The 27,105-nt window shown below is 38.5% G+C and overlaps 1 protein-coding gene across 20 annotated transcripts in view; it reads right to left on the reverse strand.

Moving 5' to 3' along the window:
* Positions 1 to 1,050: 1,050 nt before the first annotated feature.
* Positions 1,051 to 27,105, reverse strand: part of PANK1 (pantothenate kinase 1) — a 119,572-nt gene continuing 93,517 nt past the window's right edge. For 10 of the 20 annotated variants that reach the window (XM_065521129.1, XM_065521128.1, XM_074002175.1 and 7 more), the window contains 5 exons: positions 17,359 to 17,612; positions 11,868 to 12,044; positions 11,249 to 11,372; positions 6,687 to 6,812; positions 1,051 to 2,507 (listed from right to left, as the gene is read on the reverse strand). In XM_065521129.1, the coding sequence (XP_065377201.1) occupies positions 2,448 to 2,507; positions 6,687 to 6,812; positions 11,249 to 11,372; positions 11,868 to 12,044; positions 17,359 to 17,612 (741 nt within the window). In that variant the 3' untranslated portion in view covers positions 1,051 to 2,447. Of the gene's footprint in view, positions 2,508 to 6,686; positions 6,813 to 11,248; positions 11,373 to 11,867; positions 12,045 to 12,327; positions 12,397 to 17,358; positions 17,613 to 27,105 lie in introns of those variants that run through there. The other 10 variants (XM_074002180.1, XM_074002178.1, XM_074002179.1 and 7 more) reach the window with 4 other exon arrangements.

The following is a 27,105-nucleotide window of genomic DNA, read 5'->3' on the forward strand; positions in this document are numbered from 1 at the left end:
ACATCTCCATAGTAACATGGGTTTCCCACAATCCAGAAGGTTAAGAATTACTGATTTAATACATTAGTTTAAATAATTTATTTTTTCATTGTAGCTAACATTAATGAAGCATTTACTTTATGTCAACCCCTGTGCTGAGCTCTTTAAATATGTATGTAAAACTATTATTTGTCCCATTTTACAGGGGAGGAAACTATGGTTTAGAAAGAGGCTTAGCATATCTTTGCACTGGTAACTGACTAAGCTGGACCCAGACTGAAGCTGCCTCACGATAAAAAGCCATGCTCTTACTTCATATTGCACAAGGTCAAAATTCTTTAGTCTTTCCAGTTTCTTTGTGATGTTGGGTCTAAGAAAAGTTTCTGTAATTCAAGTGAATGTGAAAATCCTCAGGCTACACGTTCTCTTTTGTAAAAAACAGGCTGGCTATATGTAGTCAACATTTAACTGATATTTGTATAATGGAATAATATATTTTCTCAGCTACACCAATGTTTTAAATGTTTGTCATCAGAGATCAAGTGATTTCAGATAATTAAAAAAATATACAGTCACACTAACTTGCCCTGATTTCCTTTGTAGAACCATGATCTGTAGAACCAAGGTCTGCTGTTACCTGATAGATGAGAATAGGAATAGTAGAAGAGGCCATCAAAAGGCACTAGTTAGAAATAATATGTAGATTTTTAACTTACCCTTTTCAAGAACACTTTAGCTGCCTGAATTTTTTAAAAGCCAGACAGAAGTTAATAAAATATATTTGTGATGACCAAATTTTGAAACTCCTTTGGAATTAACAAATATAGCAGTGATAGTTGGCATTAAGGAGTCACTTGTATAGAAACAATAAAGCTGTATTTTAAAAATCTATGCATAGGGCTACAGCTTCACCTGAAGACACAGTGTTTTGGAACATACCACACTCATGGGAAAGCCTCCGATTTTGAAATGTAGAGTAGCAAAAACACAACACACAGTCATTTCATGGTACAAAGCCGATACTATAAACATGAGAATTAAGAAATGAAAATAACATATACACTAAAAACATCACAACAGAAACAGGCTTTATTTCAACCAGACAAATGAGTTCTTCAATTAACATCAACTTCTTCAAGACTTGAAGATATGGAAATTAAAGGCGGTGCTCAGAAGGCAGAGAAAGGAAGATTCATCATGGAGTAATTGTTCTGTCCTTCAAAAATCCCTTTCAACAATAAGCTCAATACACAAGATCATGGGATCTCACGCATTCCGATATTTGTACGTGACCCTCATTTGAAAGTTACCCATCAATCTTAATGAAATCTTTCAAAAAGAAAAAATACATAGATCAGTATAAATTATTTTTAATTTTAGAAACTGAGATTGAAGTACAGTTTTTAGTTTAAAATATTAAAAATGAAAAAAACTTTAACATTATTAAAGATGTATTGTTACAAATTTCCTAGATATATACATGTACAAAACAAACAGATATTACTATCTGACACCTCAATCCATGACTTACCCTAAATCTCCTGATATGAACAATTAATCAACTGGGAGGCTTTTCCCAATAAGTTCCAAACTTCTTGCACAAAGATTTGCTGCCATTCATATTCTGTGCATGGATGAGGACATTTCATCATAGACTATTTCAACTTAATATCACCTAGCATAAAATAAATCCAATGAAACACTACATTTATAAGGGATAAGACAAACTTGCTAGACTCATTAAATTCATTAACATTCAGTCTTCTCTTCACCGGCATTTTCAAGAGCTTTAGATCTTGTGCTTAACTTTGTATTGAGCTGGTCAGCACCTTCATTGATATGAACAATTATGTCAAAGAAAGTTTACAGGTAGGGGAGGGAGATCATCCGAGGACAGAAACAGAGGGAAGGACTCTCTTTTTTCAAAAGACAACTAAAACAGAAAAACAAGACAAAAAAGGGTAAACAAACAAATAACAAAAGTGTTCACAGTAAAACATGCCAGATTTGTAGTTTCATTTGAAACCAACAGCAAATCATGAAACGTCATGAAAAATATGAGTCAAGGTAAAATCTCCTAGAGTAATTACTAAATGAAGTTAAAATCACCACACTGATCAGTAAACCCCAGAAGAAAAATGAACAGCGCTTACATATCAGGTCCTTCTTAAACATCAAACAACTTTTCAAAGTTAATGCATACAATTGGTAGGTTTGGCCACGCTGCACCATTTTTTTAAAAAAATACAGTATACAGAAAAAAACCTTTTATATTCCCCCGTTTTGAATCATTAGCTCAAAACCTAAGAGTAAAAGATCATCTGGAAGGATTTTAAATTATTTACAAATCCAGCAGGTTCATCTGCCATAATGGCTTGGTTTCCGTCCCAAAGCGACTTTCACCTTCTCCAGCAGCAATTTTTTAGTTCTCTGTCCTTTGGGGAGGCTGTTCCCTCCACTGCTCATCTCTACTTGTCATCGGTCATTTTGAACAGTTCCAACAGGGCCCCAACGGCTCCAAAATAACCCTATGAAAACAATACAAAACGATGATCTCTGAACCTTAGCCAAATACCTATTGTTTTTAATAATTCTAGGAATGCCATTAATGTAGATAAAAGAGAAATTTAAAACCTAAATTGTGCGTCACAAAACATGGCAGAATAATAACAACTATAATTTATTGGACACCTACTTATATATATTAAATAAATTCACATATGTAAGTGCTTAGAACTATGTCTGGCACATGTGTGCTAAGTGTGTGCCGGGGGTTGTTAGTAGTATAACTATTTCATCTTTATCTTCATCATGGCAAAACTCTGATTATTATTTCACATATGAGAAATGGAAGGTAATAAAGTAAATTACGCTTGCAGGGTCACAGGTCTTGTACCAGGGCTCAACACCAAATCTGTCTGACTTCAAAGTTATATTTCATGGGAGAAAACCCTAAACTTCCCTCAGTAGCTCTTGCATAGGCACTTAAATTAGTCCAAGCCTCACTTTGCCCATCTGTAAAATAAAAGACCATATGTCTATGAAAATGAAAGGAACTAAAAAAGATAAATTTGTAGAGAACTGTGTGTTAGTTTGTTCAGGCTGCTATATATAACAAAGTACCCTAGACTGGGTGGCTTATAAACAATAGAAATTTGTTTCTCACAGTTCTAGAGGCCGGGAAGTCTAAAATCAAGGTGTCTGGTGAGGACCCATTCCTCATAGATAGCTATCTTCCCATTATAATCTCACATGGCTGGATTATGTGGTGGAAGGGGCAAGGGAGCTCTCTTAGACCTTTTTTATAAGGATGCTAATTCCATTCATGAAGGCTCAGCCCTCATGACCTAACACCTCCCGAAGGCCATCTCCCAATACCATCACCTTGTAGATTACGATTTCAACATACACATTCGAAGTTGGTCGGGGCACAAATAATCAGTCCATAACAATCTGTTTCCAAAAGGCAGGAGGCTCCATGCTTCTGGCACTTGCTGAACTTAATAGTTATAACTGCAGCAGTAGATGTGAGTGTGGCAGGACGTGGATGGATCTTTGCTGCTGCTGCTGTCAGCTCACATTTATTGAGGCCCCACTAATGCTACAAGTGGTTCTAAGCACTTTACATGGATTTACTCATTTACCTATCACAATAACTCTATGAGACAAATATGATAATTGTCCCATTTTAAAAATGCTAAAACAGAAATGGAGAGCTAGAGTCATTGTCTAAGATCTCAAAGTCAGTAAAAGGCAGTGTTCTTAAGTATCTGGCTAGATAACATCTCCTAAGAGATGTTCTGTAACATTAGTTGAATGAATAAGAAATTAAGTGAGGACTCCTAAGGCCAGGGCAGGTGACCAGAAAGCCACCATACCACTGCTTCTCAAAAGTTGTCTCTCCATAGTATTCTCTAGTAAGGCCAGCGTAAGCCACAGTGAATTTAAGAATGTAGAGAATTTTCTGAGGACCACATTATGAGGGTTACAAGAGTATTCCATTTTCACTGGCCATAAAGACTGAGTTATGATATAGGGTAACAAACCAAAGCCAGAGTCCACAGAGGCTTAGGATTGTACAGGGTGATATAGGTGACTACATTTTTACCTATAGAAGTGGCTTTCCCCAAAACGTTGGATTTTACTTCCTATCTTACCACCACCTAACTTCCCACATGATGTTATAGAAGACTTTTTATCCCTGACAGTTTCCAGGCTTTGTTGTCTGCATTAGGCCAAGAAGATCTGGACTTATGGTTGCCAGATAAGACACAGATAAATGGCAGATAAAATAACTGGGCACCCTGTATTTTTTATTGCCAAAAATGGCAACACTATCTGGACTAGAACGGGAGTTTTCTTTTTCCTTTTTAATTATTTTTTTAAAGGCTGAGGTGGTTTTTTCTTTTTCAAACAAAACTTTCATGGAAACTCCATAAATAATCAGATATTCTGGCTCTGGGGGCTAGGGAGTGGAGGTTCTGGGACCTCATTTCCCCTCACTCAATGCCAAAAGCCTGCTTTAAAAACAAGAGCCTTCTTTAGTATGAATTTCTATCATTGGGCCTTAACTATTTAGTATTTAAGTACCTGTTTCATATGCTTTAATAAAACAAAATACAGGCATAGAGAGTTCTAAATAACTCTAAATGCACTGGTAACTTCTTACATAAATAGCTCAGTTTGAAGATGAGAAAAAAAATGGCACAGTAGTTATTCATTACAATTGAAACCGACAATACTAGCTCTCTCAATGTTTTTCTGCTGCAGTATACACAAGAAATTAGATACCTCCGATGATAGCTCATTACAGCACTGCAGCACTGATTTTAAAGGAGGGGACAGAGGAGGTGGAAGAGAGAAGGGCTTTTTTTTGTTTGCTTATATTATGGTAGAAACTCCAAGTAAGGGGGCCAGGATGGCTCACAACTGTAATCCCAGCACTGTGGGAGGCTGAGGCGGGCAGATTACCTGAGGTCGGGAGTTCATGACCATCCTGGCCAACATGGTGAAACCCTCTACTAAAAATATGAAAATTAGTCTGGCGTGGTGGTGCACGTCTGTAATCCCAGCTACTTGGGAGGCTGAGGCACGAGAATTGCTTGAACCTGGGAGGCGGAGGTAGCAGTGAGCTGAGACTACGCCACTGCACTCCAGCCTGGGTGACAGAGGGAGACTCTGTCTCAAAAAAAAAGAAATTCCAAGTAAGGGACTCTGAATTTACTGACACTTTCCATTTCGTTTGTAAACAGGTTCACTAATGGTCACGTACACCGACCTCTTAAGGCCAACAGGCTACTCTTAGTCGCCCAGGCACTTCTGTTCTTACCAGCTGAGTTGCTTACTTGCCAAGAGTCAGCTGTGTTTATTCTTAAATTTGTTTATGACAGGTTGATTGTAATGTAATAATCTAGTTTAACTATATACCACCTAAATCAATAAAAAGAGCACAAATTGATGGTCAGTTCTATGAAAATTCAGTTAAATTCTTGAGAAATATTGAGAAAGGTAGTCAGAAATAACTGCTGTCTACTTAGGTGGATGCCACAATGTGAAAGATAGAGAAAAAAACCTATACGAATTCTGCAACCAACTTGCTTCATAAGTATCTTTAACTTCTTAATCCACTTTAAGGAAACAAATTGGAAACCAAAGGAGGTGCATAATATTGTAGATTATGAAAGAAATATAACCACAGGACTCCAATCGGCAGAAACCATGCTCAAAAATAGGTGTTGGTCTCACATCAAAAGATTGGTAAGTGCACATTTACACATTTTAAGGTTTAATAAAATGTTTGAAGAAAGATTTTTTGAATGATTACTCATTTTATCTGACTTTAAAACTTTTTTAAAATGTTATTATAAATTGACAACTTATAATCATATATTTATGGGGTACAAAGTGAGGTTATGATTTATGAATATAATGTGAAATAACTAAAGCAAGCTAATTAACATGTATATAACTTCAAATACTTAGATTTTTTTGGTGAGAATATTTGAAATTTACAAGTTTGAAATGTATGTTCCCATTTCCCCTACCCTCCAGCCTCTGTAACCACCATTCTACTCTCTGCTTCTATGAGTTTGATTGTTTTAGATTCCACAAATAAGTGAGAATGCATATGTCTTCCTGTGCCTGGCTTATTTCACTTAGCATTATGTTTTCCAATTCCATCCATGTTGTTGCAAACTACATAATTTCTTTTTAAGTGCTGAATAGTATTCCATTGTGTATACGTACCACATTAAAAAAACCCATTCATCTGCTGATAGACACTTAGGATAATTCCGTAACCTGGTTACCATGAGTAGTGCTGCAATAAACATGGGAGTGCAGACATCTCTTCGACATACTGATTTTAAATCTTTTGGGTAAATACTCAGAGGTGGAACTGCTCGATCATATGGTAATTTTATTTTTAGTTTTTTTGAAACTTCCATGCAGTTTTCTATAATGACTGTCCTAATTTACATTTCCAGTAACTTTTTAAAAAAATTAAATTAACCAACTACCAGTCCTGGTTGTTGGATAAGAATGCTTCCATTTAATATATACTTTTTTATTATCCTTTGTGTAAATGCAAAGTGTAAATGGCAACTTTTCTACTTGACCAATTTAAAAAACTAAGAGACCTGCTGATAGGTTAGCCAAACCAAAATATACTCCACATATGACAGTAAGTCTATGCAAGCTCAACCTACCTCATGTTCCAAAAATAGAGCTTTTAGTTGTCCTTTGGACCAAAAATCCATGGCATATGCTAGCAGCTTCATGGAGACCATATTGATTCTGAGAAAATTTCCAACAAACACAACTCTGTCTATATTCTGGAAAAAATGTTAAAGAAAACAATTGAATCATGACATAAAAATAGCATTTGGCAAAGACCCAATGTTATGTATGTCTCTGTACAGAACCTTGAAGAGTAAATTTTCCTTGTTTTTTTTTGGTGGAATTATTTCTACGTTGCCAAAATGAAGTTAAACCAACCTTATAGTACATTCCACAAGAACAAGAGGCTGAGATTTTTGCTGGGCAAGGCAGAAACTGATATTGGACTTATTTGCAGGTGCTATGTCAGACTGCCTTAGGTCTGACATGAAATTAAGCTCCCAAAACACACCCATATGTACAATTTTAACTGGAGTTCAAGTTCAGCTAAATTTTCATGTGTAATACCTCAATCCCCCAACTTGTAGGTATAAAATACTCTTATAACCAACTCACAGATAAAATGGCTATGGTATGGTTTATTCGTGTAATGAATAATGCTCAATTTGCTCTGTGCTGGACACTGGAAATACAAAGAAGAAAGAATACTCAATCTCTGCCCTCAGGATATATGGTGGAATATCCTGTTTGGTCAACAGAGGAGTTAAAATATGGTCACAAAAAATACTCTATTTTTGTCATCATGGCTCTGCATTCTGAACATACACTTATAAACATTCCTCTCCTATCCTGTTCATGCAGACATTCTTTAAATCCCATAAGCTTCCAGCTCCAGTGCACTCGTTATACTTCCCACTCCCCCAGATATTTCTTAAGTTCAAACCAGAGCTCAGCCTGTCTACCATGCAGAGGCTGCTCACCACTCACTCACTCACTCACTCAGAGCCAGTTGCTATGGTCACTCACTCATATCAAAGGCAAGAGAGTCTTTGAAGCTGGTATTATTTTCTGCTTAGTTTATCGAGAGTAATCACGGTCTGGGAACATTACCTTTTAACTGCCTCAAGTTTTAACAATGAATGTTCATGAACCCATTAGCCACTGAACATTTTCCGTGGGTGGAGGAGTGGAGGTAGTTTTAATAAATTTTCATTAAGAAAAAAAAAACTAGCCACCCAAACTAAGAGGTGGCAAGGAACACTCTAAGAAACTCAGGCTAAAAAGAAATTTAATTAAATTGAGGAGCTTTGCCCTTTCTCCCAAAACAAGGGAGTCCAAGGGAGGATTTGCTGAAAGCCCATTCTTGCATTACCCTAATAGAAAGTCAGAAGGAGTAGAAGTGGCATTAAAACTAGAAGAGCATTTCATGTTTCAAATAAATTCCAGGTGGGTCAAAGATGTTAAAAAAAAGGGGGGGGGGAGGAAAAGAAAGAAAGAAAAGAAAAAGAGATTAGGGAAAAATATGGAAGAATTGGAAAAAAATGTTGAAGTAGAAAATGCATAATAAAGGAAATCATTTCAAAATAATTGCTATATTTACTTTAAAAAATTAAATTTATTTGGGGAAAAACATCACCACAAACAAATCCAAATGGGAAGCAATAAATGGAAAATATTATCATACATTTCACATCAAATGGATTTGTTACTTAAGAGTTCCATAAATCAATAAGAAAAAAAGGCCAACAACCCAATAGAGTAATGAGTAAATAATATTAATAGTTAATCCCAAAATAAGGTATAATTTTTAACCTATTACATTGAACAAAATAAAAAAGTTTGATAACTCTCTGTGGAGAAACTTGTACCCTTATAACCCTGCTTGGTGGGAATATAAATTTGAACTACCTTTATGGAGGGAACTTTATATCTGTTAATACTACAATCAACATATCCTATGACTCAGCAAGTTCCCTTCTAGGAATTTATCCTATTTATATACTCACATATAGGCAAAATGATATGTGTGTATACATATATGTGTGTAAACCATATATAAATATACCATGAATATTTAAACAATAGTAAAAGACTGGAAAAACCTAAATATCATTAGGAAATTGAACAAATCAATAATAGCATATCTATATGTTAAAATGCCATAGGGCCGTTAAAAATGAAGCAATTTAACATATACTGATATGATCAATTTCAAGACGCATTACTACATCAAAAAGCAACAGGCAGTATTTTTAGAGGTGCTTATTAAAACATATAGGGTAGATTGACATAATATCTTGGATTTGTTTTCTAGTATTTTAGCAAAAAAGAGGGAAGGAGGAGGAGAGAGGACCGGAGGGAGGAGGAAGATGAAAATACAGAGAGAGAAAGCATGTGTTGTGAAGCCTTAATGATTGCAGAATCTGCACTGATGGATATATGGAGGTTCTTTATACTGTTCTCTCTCCTTTACATATGTTTATGCATCTTCTTAATAAAAAGCTGATAAAGCAAAATGTAGAATAGTATATGCAGGGTGAATTGTATAGCATATAATTATATTTCAATAAAACTATTATTTTGTAAAAAGAATGTTACAACAGAATTTGTTACCTTTAGAAAGATAAATGTATCCTACATTACATACAATATAAACTAAAGATATATTGTAATACATACAATAAAAACAAACAAAAAAACCCTAAAAACAATGGCAGCTTCAACTGAGGTTAACACTGACAGACAGAAGTGGAAATGGTGACTCACTTCCTTGTGTATCCTTCTAATGTCTTAGTAGTCTGTATTATGTGTTTGTATTATCTATTCAAAAATTTGAATCAGAAAATTTAAAATTGATGGGGAAGCATTTCACAGCATCTCAAGAATCACGGCAAAAATGTTTTAGATTTGATAAATGTGGTGTCCCTCAATGAAATGGCTGAAATCAAAGGGTCTCAAATCAGTGACTCCAGAGAGCAAAGCAAGGACTGAGGGACTTGGTGGCTGCTCTCATGGGGAAACGCAACAATGCCAGTCACTGGCGCGGCCACTGGGAGTCTGCACTGACTGGACACCCTCTGGGGGAGCCTTGGCCCCAAGGCAACTGGTGATTCCCTTCACTCATTCAGCCCCACAGAAACATATAAAATAGTTGCTCAAACCAGTGTTTGACGTGAAAATGTAACATGGCTACATTTTCAAATTGGCACTCTTGCTATACTCCACCAATCGATAATATTGAAATTGAAATCAAAAGTGAATAGTAAAGTCAGTCGCTCTCTCCCAAAGGGATTCTGATACCTGTGAAAAGACCTGCTGACCTGCTGGCTCACTCCAGCCAAAAGCACAAGAAGCCAGCTCTGTGGAAAGTAGGGGAAAGGGCATCTATTGCTCTGTGGGGCAAGGGGTGTTACCAGCTGACCTTTGAGAGCCCATGAGTACAGCCAGCTACACACATATTGGTCTTGGGGCTTGTTTCATTACTTGGAAAAATTCCCTTTAAAGGTTAATGTCAAGAAATAAACTCTGTTACATTGAGTCCCAAGACTCAAGTGGACTTTGAAAAAACATCTCTGGAATGCTCTTTTCTCTCAGTATCAGCCTCCCATTTAAACTCCATCTGAACTGAGGGCTTCCGAAAAGGTATGTCCCTGATCTGCAGGCCAGTAACATACTCTGTTCAGTGTTATGCAAGGAGAGTGTGTTTTTTGTCAACCCAGAACTCAAACGCAGGGCTAACACCCATGTATCATAAAGACTGCCTCATACACTAACATTCAACTATTCAACTGGGAGGGGGCTCAAGGGGCTTTCTGAGTACCTATAATATTCTATTTCTTGATCTGAGTGATGGCTATATAGGGGTGCTTGTGTGGTGTAAATTCAACTGTAAGCTTATAATTTGAGCTTTCTTCTGTGTGTATATCACCTCTCTATTAAAAGCTATATTTATCAAAACTCCATTACAGAGCTACTATGGTTCTTTAATACTCTCCTATGACCTGTTCCATGCCCCAATTCTTCTTTCTTGTCTTTCTAATACACCTCAGTGTGAAGAGTTCTACTTTACACACCTTGTATTTCAGAAAAGGTTCAATTTTTTCCAAGCGAATCTTGCAGTGCTTCAAAACATGTTAATAAAACTTTGTCTGTCACCAGCTCCACCCCTTTTTGTACCTGGGGCTCTGGCTGGCCTTGGCTGTAGCAAGCTCTCTGTGCTTTGATAGCCCTGTACAATGCTGCTTGAACTCCATGCCACAAGGCAACACTGTAAAGAAGCTGAAAGCAGAGAGAATATCGAATATTGCAAGTCGAGCATTTTACCTGCAGTTATGTGCAAGGATGCTCAGACCTTTTCCTCACATTTCAGTGGACACATGGCAATAATGACGGTTAGAGAGACTATGACATGGGTTGTAATTGTATCATGTTTCCACATTATCATTCATTATCATCCAGTGCCTTCTTAAAAATAAAGCATATATTCTTCCCCCTCCCCCAACACACACCCCTCCTGTTCTGTAAAGTGTGACTATAGTAAAGGGAAGCTTTCCTAAGGATATGCAGCTGTGTAAGAGTCAGCAGGTATTGCACTGCCCAGATGATGTGTATGAATGACAAACAGCTTTCACCAGGTTGAGTAAGGCCTTACCTCATTCAACGCACACATCCGAGCAATGGAGCCAATGTTGTTGGTGATGGTGACCAATGTGGCCCGGGCGAGGTCTTCCTTGCTGATGGAATCTCGCTTTTCTTTACTCATCATGTTGCCAAAGCTATGTTGGAAATATTAGCGAAAGTGTTCAAAATCGTCCTCAGGCAGGGCCCATCCTTCCACCAAAGTACTGTGGAAGGCTCTATGAGTAACTGTTCAAACTCAAGTGATCCAATTTTGCTACTATGGTTTATAAGCAGACAAGATTATAGTATGCATGGCTGACTGCCCTTTTCTTAATAGGGACAAAGTAGCATGTCCATTGATGGGGGAAAAAACTTTAATGCCTCTAGATATCTGGACAAGAATGAAACAGGTGAAACTATTGCAGTTTTCTAGAACCTTCTTTCAAAGTTGCCTTATTTTAAGAACAAGCATCAAGAGCTAAATATCTCAGTGCTTCATCAAGGGCAGGAGATCAAGTCTGAGCTCTGATACAACAGGTATCTGCACCAGGCTGGTGGATTGACATTTTAAAACATAACTTAGTGAATGGCCAGGGTGGAGAGGCTGCCTTGTGTTTAATCACTACTGCTCCTAGCTACTTAATCTCTACCTTGATGCTACAGCAGATCCTTGAAGGCCAAATCGTTCATAGTCTCCTCCGTAAATGTCCTTCACCAGCTTATCAACATTGGTGCTGTCGCCTTTAGCTGCCATTTCCAGAGCTTCTTCAAAGGTCTCACAACCAGTCAGCAAGCAACATAGGCCTAGGAATGTTCCACCTCCAAGACTGAAGGAACAATAAGGTTTATTTTTAAATTTTACTTTAAGATATGCCCATCCAAGTCCCCAACTACGTCAAGACTATTAATATGGGTGAATAAAAGCAGATGAACAAAGGGGCACTTGAATTAAAGTGCTAGGGTGCAACAGAGCTTTAGGGTAGACTGGATATGAAAAGAGGGCAGAGACTAAAAATAAACATCAAGGAAAATTTGCCCCTAAATTTGAGAACAAAACCAAAGAAAGACTCTCACTGATTTCTGTTGTGAGACCTTCACCTAACCACTAACCTGAGTGCTTTGTTCAGCCTTCCCACCTACGAAATGGGGCCAAATCATGATCTCTTCTATTTGGGTGGTCTGAAAGCAGCAAACAACCAAGAAATAACTCCTATTAAAAAACCATATGCAGCTGAATATAAATACCTAGAAAAAGAATTTGTGTGTACATAAAGCATAGTTCACAGCTATGAAGCCAAACCCTCTGATGACAAAACTGACACAGGATTGTGCCAGGACTGGCCAGTTTTAAAAGCTGTCTTTGACCTGACCTTGCTTCTCTAGCAGAGATAATCTCATTTAGCCTCCTTGAATATTTCTAGAAGGGAACCATTGATCTGACACTGAATTTTTTTCTAGTAGACTCTCCAGAAGGTTTTTTAATATATTACTTACCACTCAATAGTAAAAAACAGTAACAAAGGTCATAAAGTGGTTCCAATGGTTGAACTACATTTAAAAACCTTTGACTTGTTTAGGGGGAAATTTCCTCTAAAATAGCCTAGACAAAATTAGAAAGTAATTACAGTAGCCAAGAATGAACTCAATTGTGTATTAATATCAAAGTTACCTAATGGAAAGAAAAGCAGATTCAGAGTAAAGTATTGCCAGTGAACTCCCAGCAGGAAAAGAAGCATTGATTCTTGAAGCTAATGGACATAGGTTTTCCTATTTCTTTACCATGTAGAAGAGTAAATGAAGAAGAGCTGCTCACATCCATCTGTTCTAAAGCCCCAAGAAGCTACTAGCTTTGGAAATTCAATTTGTGTTTGAGCACTGGCTTTTACTTCTAAGAATAAAATCAATTTGGGATTAAGGTTATGTTTAAGGTCAATAACTGTTAACAAGAAGGTACAAAACTGTAGACAGGTACATAGTTCTTGAAGATGCATCTAAAACGAAACTGACTGGGTGTGGTGGCTTATGCCTGTAATCCCAGCACTTTGGGAGGCTGAGACGGGTGAATTACTTGAGGTCAGGAGTTTGAGACCAGCCTGGCCAACACGGTGAAACTCCGTTTCTATGAATAATGCAAACATTAGCCAGGTGTGGTGGTTCACACCTATAATCCAAGCTACTTGGGAAACTGAGGAAGGAGAATCGCTTGAACCCAGGAGGTGGAGGTTGCAGTGAACCGGGATTGCACCATTGCACTCCAGCCTGGGCGACAGACAGAGCGAGACTCCATCTCAAAAAATAATAAAATAAAATAAAATAGCGAAACTATGTGTAATATTCTTAAATTGTCATTTGTATAAAAATATATGTGATTGAAGCCAGGCGTGGTGGCTCATGCCTATAATTCCAGCACTTTTGGAGGCCAAGGCAGGTGAATCACCTGAGGTCAGGAGTTTGAGATCAGCCTGGCCAACACGGTGAAACCCTGTCTCTACTAAAAATACAAAAATTAGCCAGGTGTGGTGGCATGCACCTGTAATCCCAGCTACTCAGGAGGCTGAGGTGGGGGGATTACTTGTACCCTGGTGGAGATTGTAGTGAGCCAAGATTGCACCACTGCACTCCAGCCTGGGTGACAGAGCTGGACTTCGTCTGAAGAAAAAAAAAAAAAAAAAAAATATATATATATATATATATTATATATATATATATATATTTTATATATATATATATTTTACTTAATTTACTCATATATATATATACACACACATACACATACACATACACATATATATATATATGATTGAAATTATGGGTTTTCATGGAAAATTATGTAGCTAGGCACCACCAGTAGCAGCCAGCCAAACTGTAGATGCAGTTCCATGAGTAAAAGAAGAGGTCCATGTACATTATTACCTTCACAACTTAGTCACAGTAGAAACTTTGGATTTCCTCTAAGAAAGTTTATCTTTATTTACATTTAATGCAGTATGTCATTCTACATTGCTGGTTTCAGCCTACCTACAAAGCTAGTGTGGGAACATGTTCTGGTTTGTGTGCCATTTGGATTTGGTTTGCTTTCTCCCTGTGTATTTTTAGAAAGACGTCTTTGCTCCCATTTCTAGCTTCTAAATATCTTTCACCCCCACGAATAACCTTTCTTTGGACATTAAGGATTTGTATTAATCGAGGCATTCAACAACCCACTCAAAGGTAGGCAACTGAAGACACTGGCTGACTTAGAAAGAAGGTAACTCATTGGCTGATGTGTTGGTATAAATGAAAAAGGGCAAGTGCCTTGTATGACTGGAAGATGACAGACGATTCCACATAAAGAATTGGAACAAATGAGGTAAAGCGAGCATGCATTTGACAGCGAGTGCACTGCAGATAGGAGGAAAGAATGCACAGCTGCAGAGGAGCCAAATGTCTCCCAGCACTTTATTAATGTCCTCAACCTGCTAACCATTATTTAATCAAGTGATTTCCCTGCTCACAGTCAGATACATCTGTTTGTTTCAGTAGGCATACAGTAAAAACCCTCAGTGTATAAGAGACAAAAAAAATGCAAGAAAAAGCTGTAGAATATTATCACCATTTAAAAATCAAACAAAACAACATCATAGTGGGGGATTTTAGGAAACAGCAGAAGAAACCTTCAGTTAAGTGCTCATGCCCTTAAAACAGATTCCAAAATAATGAGATGAGATGTACTGCTACTTTCACCAAAGTTTCAAAATCATGTGCATTCCTCTTTTAACAAACTACACATTCTAATGTCAGCTATAAAGTACTATTTTTTCCATTGACTTCTATAATTGGAGTTGTTTCACTAGGAAAAAAATGTTGCTACCCAATCTGGGATGCAACAAAATTATATGTAACACTGAAATAAATCATTTGAAATCATGTTTAAAAGGAAACATCCTGTGTAGCTTCTTGAAAATAAACAACTTTAAAGTTTAATGGGAAAATCAGGTATAATACAATAAGAAAAAACCTGGAGTGACAGCTATCAGTTCACAATAGGAGTAGCAAAACTTAAAGCTAAGCCATTTGCTAAAACAGTGGTTCCTAAAATGTGTTTTACACACTCACGCTAACTGTAGATACTAACTTCACTGCCAACTGTAATCGTTTATGTCAGAGGTTTCCTAACTTGAATTAAAAGAAACCTTTGGCAAAACAACTCTGGATCAGGATCACAGCCCCACAGACTTGATATTTCATTCCCCTCCCCTCTCGTGGTAGCCCTGAAAGGGTTCTCTATTAACCTGCAGGCTTCGGTAGCACCTTTCCAAAGCTACTGATTGAAGAGAGAGTTTATAGGGAAGCTGGAACATCCAGACAGAACTTGTTGATGACTGGAGGATACTGGACATTAAAGGGCATTTACCAATATTTATAGACATTATTACACATATAACAGAAGCCAAACACGACAGTTTGCTTCTTCGCAGCTATTCAAGATGACCCAGATCCATGGAGCCTCCAAGTTTAAGAAAGGGTCCCTGTGATGTAATTCATTAAATTGTTAAGTGTTGATAAAACTGTAAATATCTCTAATTGTGAACAACGCATAGCTTGCTCTTACCTTGGGACTAGCTTTACCAATTCAATTACTCCTTCTGGGAGGATGTCTGTAGTTTCTTAAAAATTATATGTTTATCAAATCACTCCCTAACGTTAAACCAGCTAGGCTGAAATATTCATGTCTCTGATACTCCTGATAGTCCTCATGAGGTCACGGAGTCAGTTTTGTTTCTTGTGTGAGCAAGCAAGCTTCTATATTCTCAATAAGAAAATGTATACTTGGTAGCAATTAACTTACAAAACAAAGCCTATACTCTGGACACAAGTAGGCTTCAGTTAGAATGTGTATATGTGTGTGTGTGTGTGTGTGTGTGTGTGTGTACATGCATGCCAGGGTTTCTCAACAGCAGCATTACTGATATTTGGGGCTCGATAATTTTTTGTTGCCTTATGTACTACAGGATTTTAGCAGCACCCCTGACCTCTACCCAGTAGATGCCAGTTGTAACAACCAAAGAAAAAAAATGTCAAACATATCCTGGGGGACACTGTTAAATCTTCGCCTCTTCAGTGGGGAGCCACTCATCTATCACAAGTCATGGAAATGTACTGCAAAAGCAATGTTCTCCTCCTAATGGGTGAGTAGTCCTGCAGAATTTCAGTACTGGAGAAGTCTGTAGAAGTAATCTAAGAAACAACCCCCTTCATGGCAGAAATGATGATACTGAGACCCAGAGAAGTGACATATCTGCAGCTATCAAAAACCCAGGTTTCAACACCAAATCCCAAAGTACATTCTGCATGGCACTAATCTCCTAAGATGCTCCTCTAAAAATGGGTTCTACGGTTCCACATGCTGGAGAAATGCTTCATACCAAATTCTCCTCCTAGAATTAAGGAAAACCTATTTAGTTTTGTTTACACTGTGATGTTTTAGAGAGATCTGACCCCAGATGTTTTTCCCATGTTGAATCCCCATTAACAGGAAGCTGAGCCCCTTGGCTCTTACATGGGCCTTGGGGTGTGTGCACTAAAAAACAAGTCCCTCTGCCTCACTGTGGCCATGGTGCTGTTTCCCTGTCTACTCCACTCCAAAATTCCCTACGAGGTGTGCTGACTATTCCCGTTTTCAGGTGGAGCATTTGGCTGAGGGTAAAAAGACATTCTTTGTAGACCAAATTTGGTTTGTTGTTTGGATTGGTATATTATTTCAAGCAAGTCATTCCGAGCTAGGCATCAATGAAGGTCCAAAAGAAGGTTTCTTCTGAAGTCATCTCTGACCATCCCAAGTATTCTTCCATCTGAATTCTACTGACCCTGCCAATCATCTGACACTTAATGTATACCCCCTTGTTGGCAAATTTCTGGTGTGTGCAATCCTTCTTCCCTCAATCTAACCAAAATTTCTATCAAGGCAAGGACTGTGTTTTATTAACATTTATATAAATCACCCACATACCACTTTAACACACCATTTGAGATATTCTTTTTGGTTGGCCAAGGAGGTCAAGATATTTCTTTTAAAGATGTATTCAATATGCATAAACTTTTACTATAAACTGATCATCAAGAAAGAGGTCTGGGTTCAAGCACAAGTGGAAACATGTTTACCTGGTCCCTGTAACTCTTTTATAGTTGTCCTTGGAGTACACAGCTAGAATGCTGACACCTGAGCCCATGTTAACCAGCAACATAGGGTATGGGTTATCAAGGCAGTACGGCTTTTTTTGACACAATTCAGGATTTGTGGGATTTTCAAAATAGTAACATTCTGGCTTGCCGTTGAAGCCAACAGAGTCGACATAAAGCAGGCCCTGAATCAGACAGTCCAGTTCATCCAGTTTATGCAGCTGCAGGTCAGCAATCTAAAACAAAACAAACAACAAAATAAAACCTTTTGAGATAGGCAACCACTTAAGGGGAAGCCCCAGAGGTTTTAGTTCTAGTTAAGTTGGGGTCATTCATATTAAAATCTTGGAGACACCCTTAAAACAAGTTGTAAAATCTTGCAGATAATCAGCCACTGCACAGGAAAAGTAGCTTTGGCTAGATGTCATACCTGCCCACAGTGCATGCTAAAGGACAAGAGCTTGCCTGGTTGCTTGAAATGCACCCATCAGCATGTGTCGTGGGTTGAATGGTGGTCCCTGAAAGATGGCACTACGTCCTAATTCTCAGCACCTGTGAATGTGACTTTATTTGGAAAAAGGGTCTTTGCAGATCTAACTGAGTATCTTGAGAAGAAGTGACCATCCTGGATTATTGGGGTAGGCCCTGAGTCCAATGGCAAGCATACAGACACACAGGAGAGATTTAAAGGATGCAGAAGAGAAGGCCATATGAAGACAAAGGCAGAGACTGGAGTGCTGCTCAACGGGCCAAGGAATGCTGACAGTCACCAGAAGCTGGAAGAGCCAAAGAATGGCATCTCCAAGAGCCACTGAAGGAAGTACGGTCCCGCCAATGCTTTGAATTTGAACTTCTGGCATTAAGAACTGTGAGCAAATAAATTTCTGTTGTTTGAATCATTAAGTTTATTTGTTACAGCAGCCACAGGAATCTAATAGGGGATGCTGCCAATAAAGAGGTGCTTGCACAGGGTGAGCAGACTGAGAATACTCAGAAAGCAACAAAAATGCTATACTTCCTTGGTAGAGCATGAAGTCCCGAGGGACTGGGAACTGGGGTGAATCACCTTTGAGCCCACAAAGCCCAACTCCCCTTTTTCCAGGCTTCGGCTTTGGAGTTAGATCTGGCTTTGAATTCTAGCTCTAAAATTTACTTAACTGAAAGATTTCTCAAACCTCAGTGCCCTCATGTGTAAAATGGGGAAGATAATCATAACACTCATTGCAGAGTGCTGCTGTGAAGATTACCTAAAAATATAGGTAAAGTGCTTACATAGGCCTTGGCAAATACAAAGGGTTAAAAAAAAAAGTTGGCTCTTTTATTAATGTCTGGGGTGGTCCCCGAGTATCCTATTATGTTCCTGTGAGACAAAAATGGACAGGGGCAAAAAGGTAAAGGGGAATGACCTGGCTGAGGGCTAGGCTTAGGGTCTGGTAGCCATTTTGCATTCTCAAAAGTTTAATTTATGATCCTCAAATGTATTACTACTGGCCCAGAGATCTGGATTCATGATCATTTTCCATGGACCAAAGAAAGAAAAAAAATCTAACAACCACAAACATGAAACTGAACAAATGAAGATAATTTAAAAGACCCAATATAATTAAAAAAAAAAAAACTCTTTAAAAATATAATAGCAAGTATTTACTGTTTACTACATGCCAAACCCTTGTACCAGATTATTTAGTTCTCCCTAAAACCCTAAAAGTAGGTACTATCAACCTTATTCTATGGTTAAGATTCACAGAACTTAAATAACTTTCCTAGGTGACACAACTAGCAAATATCTCCCAATGACTTGCTGTGTACTTCTCATGTCTTCATTGTCATAATGGGTACTGCTTCTGGAGTCTGGAAACAGCCTACACAAGTGCTAGACTTAGATATTTTGTCAAAAAGATATTATCTTCATTATAAAAGTTAAGAGCTAAAAACGGGCTGGGGTGTGGTAGTTCACACCTGTAATTCCAGCATTTTGGGGCGCCGAGGTGAGAGGATCACTTGAGTCACGGATTTTGAGACCAACCTGGGCAATATAGGGAGACCCCATCTCTTAAAAAAAAAAAATTTGCCTGACGTGGGGTACATGCTGCTGGTCCTAGCTGCTTGGGAGGCTGAGGTGGGAGGATCACCGAGTCTTGGGAGGTCAAGGCTGCAGGGAGCCATGATCATGTCACTGCACTCCAGCCTGGACAACAGGTTGAGATTCTGTCTAAACAAGCAAAAAAAAGAGCTAAAACATTTTTGAATTCCTGTTACTCATTTGAATTTCCTATTTAACAAAATCCTCTGATTATATACCTGCAGAACAGAATTAGTTAGAATAGGTTACCAACCAGATAGTGGATGTATTCTTGAAATAAACACTCTAAATGACCCATGGTGCTAAGTAAATCTACCTCATAAATGGTTCTAAACATTTCTTTTTTTACCAAGTGAAACTCCTGGATGAGATATACATAATTATACATGTTTTAAGAAGCAAAATTACAGACATAAAACTATCTGGAGACCTGAAAGACTATAGCAGGGCATAGCAGTGTAAACACTATTTCCTCTGTTCTCCCTGATTCCACAGCCTTCCATTGCACTTACAGCACAGGTCACACTCTGGCTTGGTTTCTGGGTCTCTCGCTGCCCCTTAGCACTATGCTCAAAGGCCTGCACATAATAATTGCTTAATAAACATTTATTACGTGGAACAGGGAGTTATTATCTCTTGGATCACCCCAAACTGAAAAGTAGCAATTTCATCAGCCAGTTTTGGAAGTATAGTTTAACTGCTTAAAAATTAATCAGAGGTTCATCAACAATATTGACAGCCAATTCCAGAGCCAACATAACAAACACAAACACAAAGTCTGCCCTGCTGGACCTCCTGAAACTATACTAGGAAAAAAAGAAAAACCTGCCAAGGCAAATAATCTACGCATGTACTACTTTGACCTGAAAAGAAACATCATTATTTTACCTTTTCCCTAAAAATCATTTTCTAACAAAGTACTAGCAGCAAACAAACATCTCCTCTACACATTTCACTGAGGGGTGGATATCTCAAGCTTGAGGTCATGCATCCTCAGACAGGGAAACAGATACATGTCACTTTCACTGAACCCTACAGAGAGCTCCCTCAAAAACCTTCACCATCTGGGAAAAATGACAGGGTGCAGGCAGTGAGTCACACTGCTACTTGGATTTTCATATAGGCCATCTGAAATTCAGGACAAGTTGGGAATCAATTATCAGACTTTGCAGTCCATTAGTACAACTGAATTAACTTTGTGCAAAGCTTAAAACAGCATGTTGAGATTTCAGCTAGTGAGAAACACTCTCTCTCAGGGCTTAGTTTTCTTTACATCAAGGGCCACAGACTCAAATGCCTAAAGGAGACTGTAAGAAAACAAAGGAGCAAAGGCTTTGACTAGATGTAGAGTCACAGAATAAGAACTGTAGCAAATAAGTCAACCTGCACCTATTTAAAATTCACCTGCCGCCCACTGTTGCCATGCGATGTTAGGGGCCCAGTGTTACCAGATGACCCTATTTTTTAAGAGCCAGAAATCCATAAGAGGGTTCTTTTCTTTTCACAAAGGAGACCTACAGAGACCTGAGAGAGACGAATTTCAAACATGCTCGGTGACTGAGAAATATAACAAAAACCTCAAGGATAGCTTTTTCCTCCCTCTATCAAATGATGACGGGGGCCATCTATGAGTGGTCAAGTCTCAAGCCAGAATGAAATTGAGAATGATAGTGTCTACCAAATCTTATGCTCCTGCAATATCACAAATCAGTCCTCAGATTAATAACAGGGACCAAGGTAACAAGTGTTCGTAAATGATGCTCTTAGGTTTAGACATTCCACAGATCCATAGGTGTCCTACCCGCTCATGATGACTTTTCCACCACTATACACTTTTTAAGACTGGTCCCTTGGAGATTTCTGGCATAAGAAAAGCCAATTCTTAAGTCCTCACACACTGAAAAAAAAGTGATGAAAGTAATCAGAAAACCCTTTCTGCTGCCCTAAGTTTCATGTCAACCGAATAAGACTATTGTTATATCCTACTTGTTCTAAAGGTAGGTAATTTTTTTACATTTAAAGTAACTAAAAGAGTTACTTCTGACTTCTAGTCAATGTTAGGTTTGGACTGGACAAAACTCACAAGTATCTACATGCATACTTCCAAGATGTTGCAGGTTGAGTTCCGGACCATCTCAGTAAAGTGAATACTGCAATAAAGCAAGTCACATGAGTTTTTTGGTTTCTTAGTGCATATAAAAGTTGTTGACACTGCCAGGGGTGATGGCTCATGCCTGTAATCTCAGCACTTTGGGAGGCCTAGGCAGGCAGATCACTTGAGGTCAGGAGTTTGAGACCAGCCTGGCCAACATGATGAGACCTCTGTTTCTACTAAAAATACAAAAATTAGCCAGGCGTGGTCATGATGTATCTGTAATTCCAGCTACTTGGGAGGCTGGGGTAGGAGAATCGCCTGAACCCAGGAGGCAGGTGTTGCAGTGAGCCGAGATCACGCCACTGCACTCCAGCCTGGGCACAAAGCAAAACTTCGTCTCAAATAAAATAAAATAAAATAAAAAAGTTGTTTACACTATACTGTAGTACATTGAGTGTGCAATAGCATTATGTCTTTTTTTTTTTTTGAGATGGAGTCTCACTCTGTTGCCCAGGCTGGAGTGCAGTGGCACAATCTGGGGTCACTGCAAGCTCTGCCTCCTGGGTTCATGCCATTCTCCTGCCTCAGCCTCCCGAGTAGCTGGGACTATAGGCACCTGCCACCACGTCTGGTTAATTTTTTTGTATTTTTAGTAGAGACGGGGTTTCACCGTGTTAGCCAGGATGGTCTTGATTTCCTGACGTCATGATCCACCTGCCTTGGCCTCCCAAAGTGCTGGGATCACAGGCGTAAGCCACCGTGCCGGTCTACAACTATGTCTAAAAAAAAAAAAGTACATACCTGAATTTTAAAATATTTTATCGCTAAAAAATGCTAATAATTTAGTAATATTTTTGCTGGTGGAGTCTTGCCTCAATGTTGAGAGCTGCTGACTAATCAAAGTAGGGTTCGCTGAGGGTTGGGGTGGCTGTGGAAAGTTCTAAAAATAAGACAAAAATGAAGTTTGCTGCATTGGTTGACTCTTCTTTTCACAAAAGATTTCTCCACAGCATGGAATGTTGTTTGATAGCATTTTACCCACCATAGAACTTCTTTCAAAATTGGAGTCCATCCTCTCAAACCCTGCCACTGCTTTATCAATTAAGTTTATATAATATTCTAAATCCTTTGTTGTCATTTCAACAACGTTCACAGCATTTTCACCAGAAGAAGATTCCATCTCAAGAAACCATTTTCTTTGCTCATCCGTAAGAGGCAACACCTCATTTATTCAAGTTTTATCATGAGATTGTAGAAATTCAGTCATATCTTCAGGATCCACTTCTGATTCTAGTTCTCTGGCTAGTTCTACCATATCTGTGGTTACTTTCTTCACTGACATCTTGAACTCTGTCCATGAGGCTGAAATTCACTTCTTCCAAACTCCTTCTAATTCTATTTTACTCCCCCCACTTGAATCTCAAATGTTCTTAATGGCATCTAGAATAGTGAATCTTTTCCAGAGGTTTCTAATTGATTTTACCCAGATCTATCAAAGGAACTGTAATCTATGGCAGCTATAGCCTGTGAAAAGTATTTCTTTTAAAAAAAAAAGTATTTCTTAAATAATAAAACTTGAATCTTGTAATTATTCCTTGATTTATGAGCTGCAGAATGGATGCTGTATATTAATAGGCATGAAAACATTAATCTCCTTTTACATCTCCGTTAGAATTGTTGGGTGACTAGTTGCATTGTCAATGAGCAGTAAAACTTTGAAAAGATTTTTTTTTCTGAGCAGTAGGTCTAATTAGTGGGCTTAAGTATTTAGTAAACCATGCTATAAACAGATGTACTATCATCCATGCCTTATTGTTACATTCGTAAAGCACAGGGAGAGTGGATTTAGTATAATTCTTAAGGGCCACATGATTTTCAGAATGGTCAATAAGCATTGGTTTCAACTTCAAGTTACCAGCTGCATTAGCCCTTAACAAGAGAGTTACCCTGTCCTTTGAAGCTTTGAAACCAGGCACTGACTTCTGTTCTCTACTATGAAAGTTTTAGGTGGTCTCTTCTTCCAAAACAATATAAGGCTATTTCATCTACACTGGAAATCTGTTGTTGAATGCATCACCTTCATTAGTGACTTTAACTCTATTTCCTGATTAGCTTGCTGCAGCTTCTACATTGCACTTGGGACTTTATCTTGCACTTTAATGTTATGGACATGGCTTCTTTCCTTAAACCTCACAAACCAACAACCTCTGCTACCTTCCCACTTTTCATGTTTTTTTTGAGACAGGGTATCACTCTGTCACCCAGGCTGGAGTGCAGTGGCACAATCATAGCTTACTGCAACTTCTGTCTCCTGGGCTCAAGTGATCCTCCTATCTCAGCCTCCTGAGTTGCTGGGACTACAGGGGTGTACCACCCTATCTAGCTAATTTTTTTGTTTTGTGTAGAGACAGGGTTTCACTATGTTGCCCAGGCTGGTCTTGAACTACTGGGTTCAAGCGATCCACCCACCTTAGCCTCCCAAAGTAATGGGATTACAGGCATGAGCCACAGGACCCCGCCTACCTTTCAACTTTTCTTTGGCAGCTTCCTCACCTCTCTCAGACTCTAGAGAATTGAAGAGTTAGGGCCTTGCTCTGGATTAGACTTTGGCTTAAGGGAATGTTGTGGGTGGTTTGATCTTTAATCCGGACAACTAAAAGTCTGTATCAGCCATAAATCTGTTTTTCTTTCTTATTATTTGTGTATTCACTGGAGTAGCACGTTTAATTTTCCTTTGCATTCACAATCTGGCTAACCATATGGCACAAGAGGCCTAGGCTTTGGTCTGTCTCGGTTTTCAGCATGCCTTTCTCACTAAGCATAATGATTTCTAGCTTTTGATTTAAAGTGTGGGACATGTGACTCTTCCTTTCACTTGAATATGTAGAAGCCAATTAGGACAACAGTAAGACTATTAACTGGCCTAATTTCAATATTGCTGTGTCTCAGGAAATAGGGAGGCCTGAGGTAGGGAGAGAGATGGGGGGACAGCCTGTCAGTGGAGCAGTCAGAACATACAACATTTATCAATTAAGTTTGCCATCTTACATGGGCATAATGTGGTGCCCCAAAACAATTACAACAGTGACATCACTGATCACTGATCACAGATCACCATAACAGATACAATAATAATTAAAAAGTTTGAAATACAGCAAGAATTACCTACATGTGACATAGACAAATGTGAGTACAAGCCATTGGAAAAATAGTGCCAATAGACTTGCTCAATGCAGGGTTGCCACAAACCTTCAATTTGTAAAAAACGCAGTATCTGTGAAGCGCAAAAAATGAAGCATAATAAAGCAAAAGGCAATACAACAAGGTATGTCTGTATTGTAATGAAAAGCTACATGGGCAGAACTAATGACTTTTGAAAAATAAATTTTCTGATGTTAAAAATACCTTGCATTCTTGAGAATACGGTTGTTGAAGTTAGAAGTGTGGTTGTGAATAAAAATACTAGAATCTGTACATAAAATATTCTGCCAGGTTATTTAAAACAAAACCCACAGAATATAGACAATGGGAATAAACACAAAATTCACTGAAACCTACAGGGCCTTGGTGCACTGTCATGCAGAGTTCTCCATCTTGAAAGCCACTTTTTAAATGGTGGGAATTCCTCATCGGCTTATCAACATCTTAGCCTATTTGAAGTTAGGCTAAGTTTTTCTTCTGTGTTCCATTGTGATAAATCATTGATTTTGAAGGCTAATTTTTGCCAGTCAAAAATTTGGTTGTGATAATGATCCTAAAATGTTAAAAAAGAAAACAAGAAAGGAAAGAAGGAGGGGAGGGATGATGGGAAGAAAAAAAAGAAGGAAAGAAAAAGGAGGAACAAAGTGCAGATCTGTTCAACTGAGAGTATTCTACACAGGTCTAATTTAATGATTGTGTCATGGTTTATAGTTCTTTCTTGTATATTTTAAATGGAATGAAGAATAGTTACATTATCTAAGGATTCAAGTACATAGAGTATGTATTTTAAAAAAATATTATTCAAATATAACAATTGCTTACTATTCAGGGTCTGTTGAACATCTTTTACCTAGCCCTAATCACTCAAATAAATCACACAGATGGACTTTTCAAACTCCTATCTGCAAAGTTGTGTTATACCAAAAACAGTGATTTTATGCAATAACAAGAACAGGACTTTATAGGTATGTAGATGCACTTCTGTATGATTTGTCAAATTGTATGAATATGTACAGTAGTACATATTGATCCTTTACAATTAAGTTAACATCTTTGATTTTCTATTCTAGAAATGAGGAGAGCTTGGATTAATAGGACACTAAGGGCCTTAGCACTCACTGCTCCATCTGCTTAACATACTCTTTCTTTGCATGATTTGCTGTCTTATTTCTTCAGGTCTCTGCTCCAACATAACCTAGTCACATAAAGACCCTGCCAGCACTCCCTATCTTCTTTGCCCTGGTTTTTTCCCTCCATTCATAGTAATTATCACCATTTGACATATTCTGTATTCACTTTGTTTTTTGAGACAGTCTTACTCTGTCACCCAGGCTGGAGTGCAATGGTGCGATCTCGGCTCACTGCAACCTTGGCCTCCCAGGTTCAAGACATTCTTGTGCCTCAGCCTCCTGAGTAGCTGGGATTACAGGCGTGTGCCACCTCGCCTGGTTTATTTTTGTATTTTTAGTAAAGACAGGGTTACGCCATGTTGGCCAGGCTGGTTTCAAACTCCTAGCCTCAAGCAATCCACCTGCCTCAACCTTCCAAAGTGCTGGGATTACAGGCATGAGCCCCTTTCACCCGGCTCTATATTCTCTTTTTAATTTGATTATTGACTGTCTTCCCCCACTAGAATACAAGATCATGGTGAGCAGGGGCTTTATTTTGTTCATAACAGTACTTGGTGCATTGAAAGTGCATGATAAAGTATTTGTTGAGTGAGTGAATGAATGCTTAGGAAGGAGGATAGCACCTATTCATCCTCATAAAATTTGGAAAGACTCAGGCACATCACTAACATAATATCAAACAGGCTATAGGAAAAGATCTATCTATTTCAATTCTGTCTTCACTTTGGCTGAGACTCAGCCTGGATACAGAAGGCAGTCCATAGACTCTTCTTTAACAGATGGATGCCCAACCTGGCCAGGCTATTTAACAAATGCTACATACTTGCTCCCTACTCCAGTCTCCTCATTCGGCTTCAAAAGCCTGTCCAAAGGAGGAGAGGCTTCTTTATCTTGGTCGTAATGAGATGTGACTTTTCTCAGCTAAGAACCTTGAGAAATACACCTGCTCGTGGCCAGCACATATTGAGTAACTTTCTCCCAGGGTATACATTACCCCAGGGGGGAGATGGAGGCATTGACAGAGGTTGCATAAATCCTCTGGGTCACTCTGGTTCACTTCAGGCTCTCCAGTGCAAATGGACAGATAGGGTGTCCTTGAGGGACCTGAGGAGCTCAGAGCAGTAAGAGTGGATCAGTATTTCCTTATGAATCAGAATTGAGTCCAAGTCCCAGCTCTTACCTAAGTGGCATTGCTAGAAGCTTTTGATCTCTCTGGCAGC

This window comes from Macaca fascicularis, chromosome 9 (genome assembly GCF_037993035.2).
Source record: "Macaca fascicularis isolate 582-1 chromosome 9, T2T-MFA8v1.1".
Classification (NCBI taxonomy): Eukaryota; Metazoa; Chordata; class Mammalia; order Primates; family Cercopithecidae; genus Macaca; species Macaca fascicularis.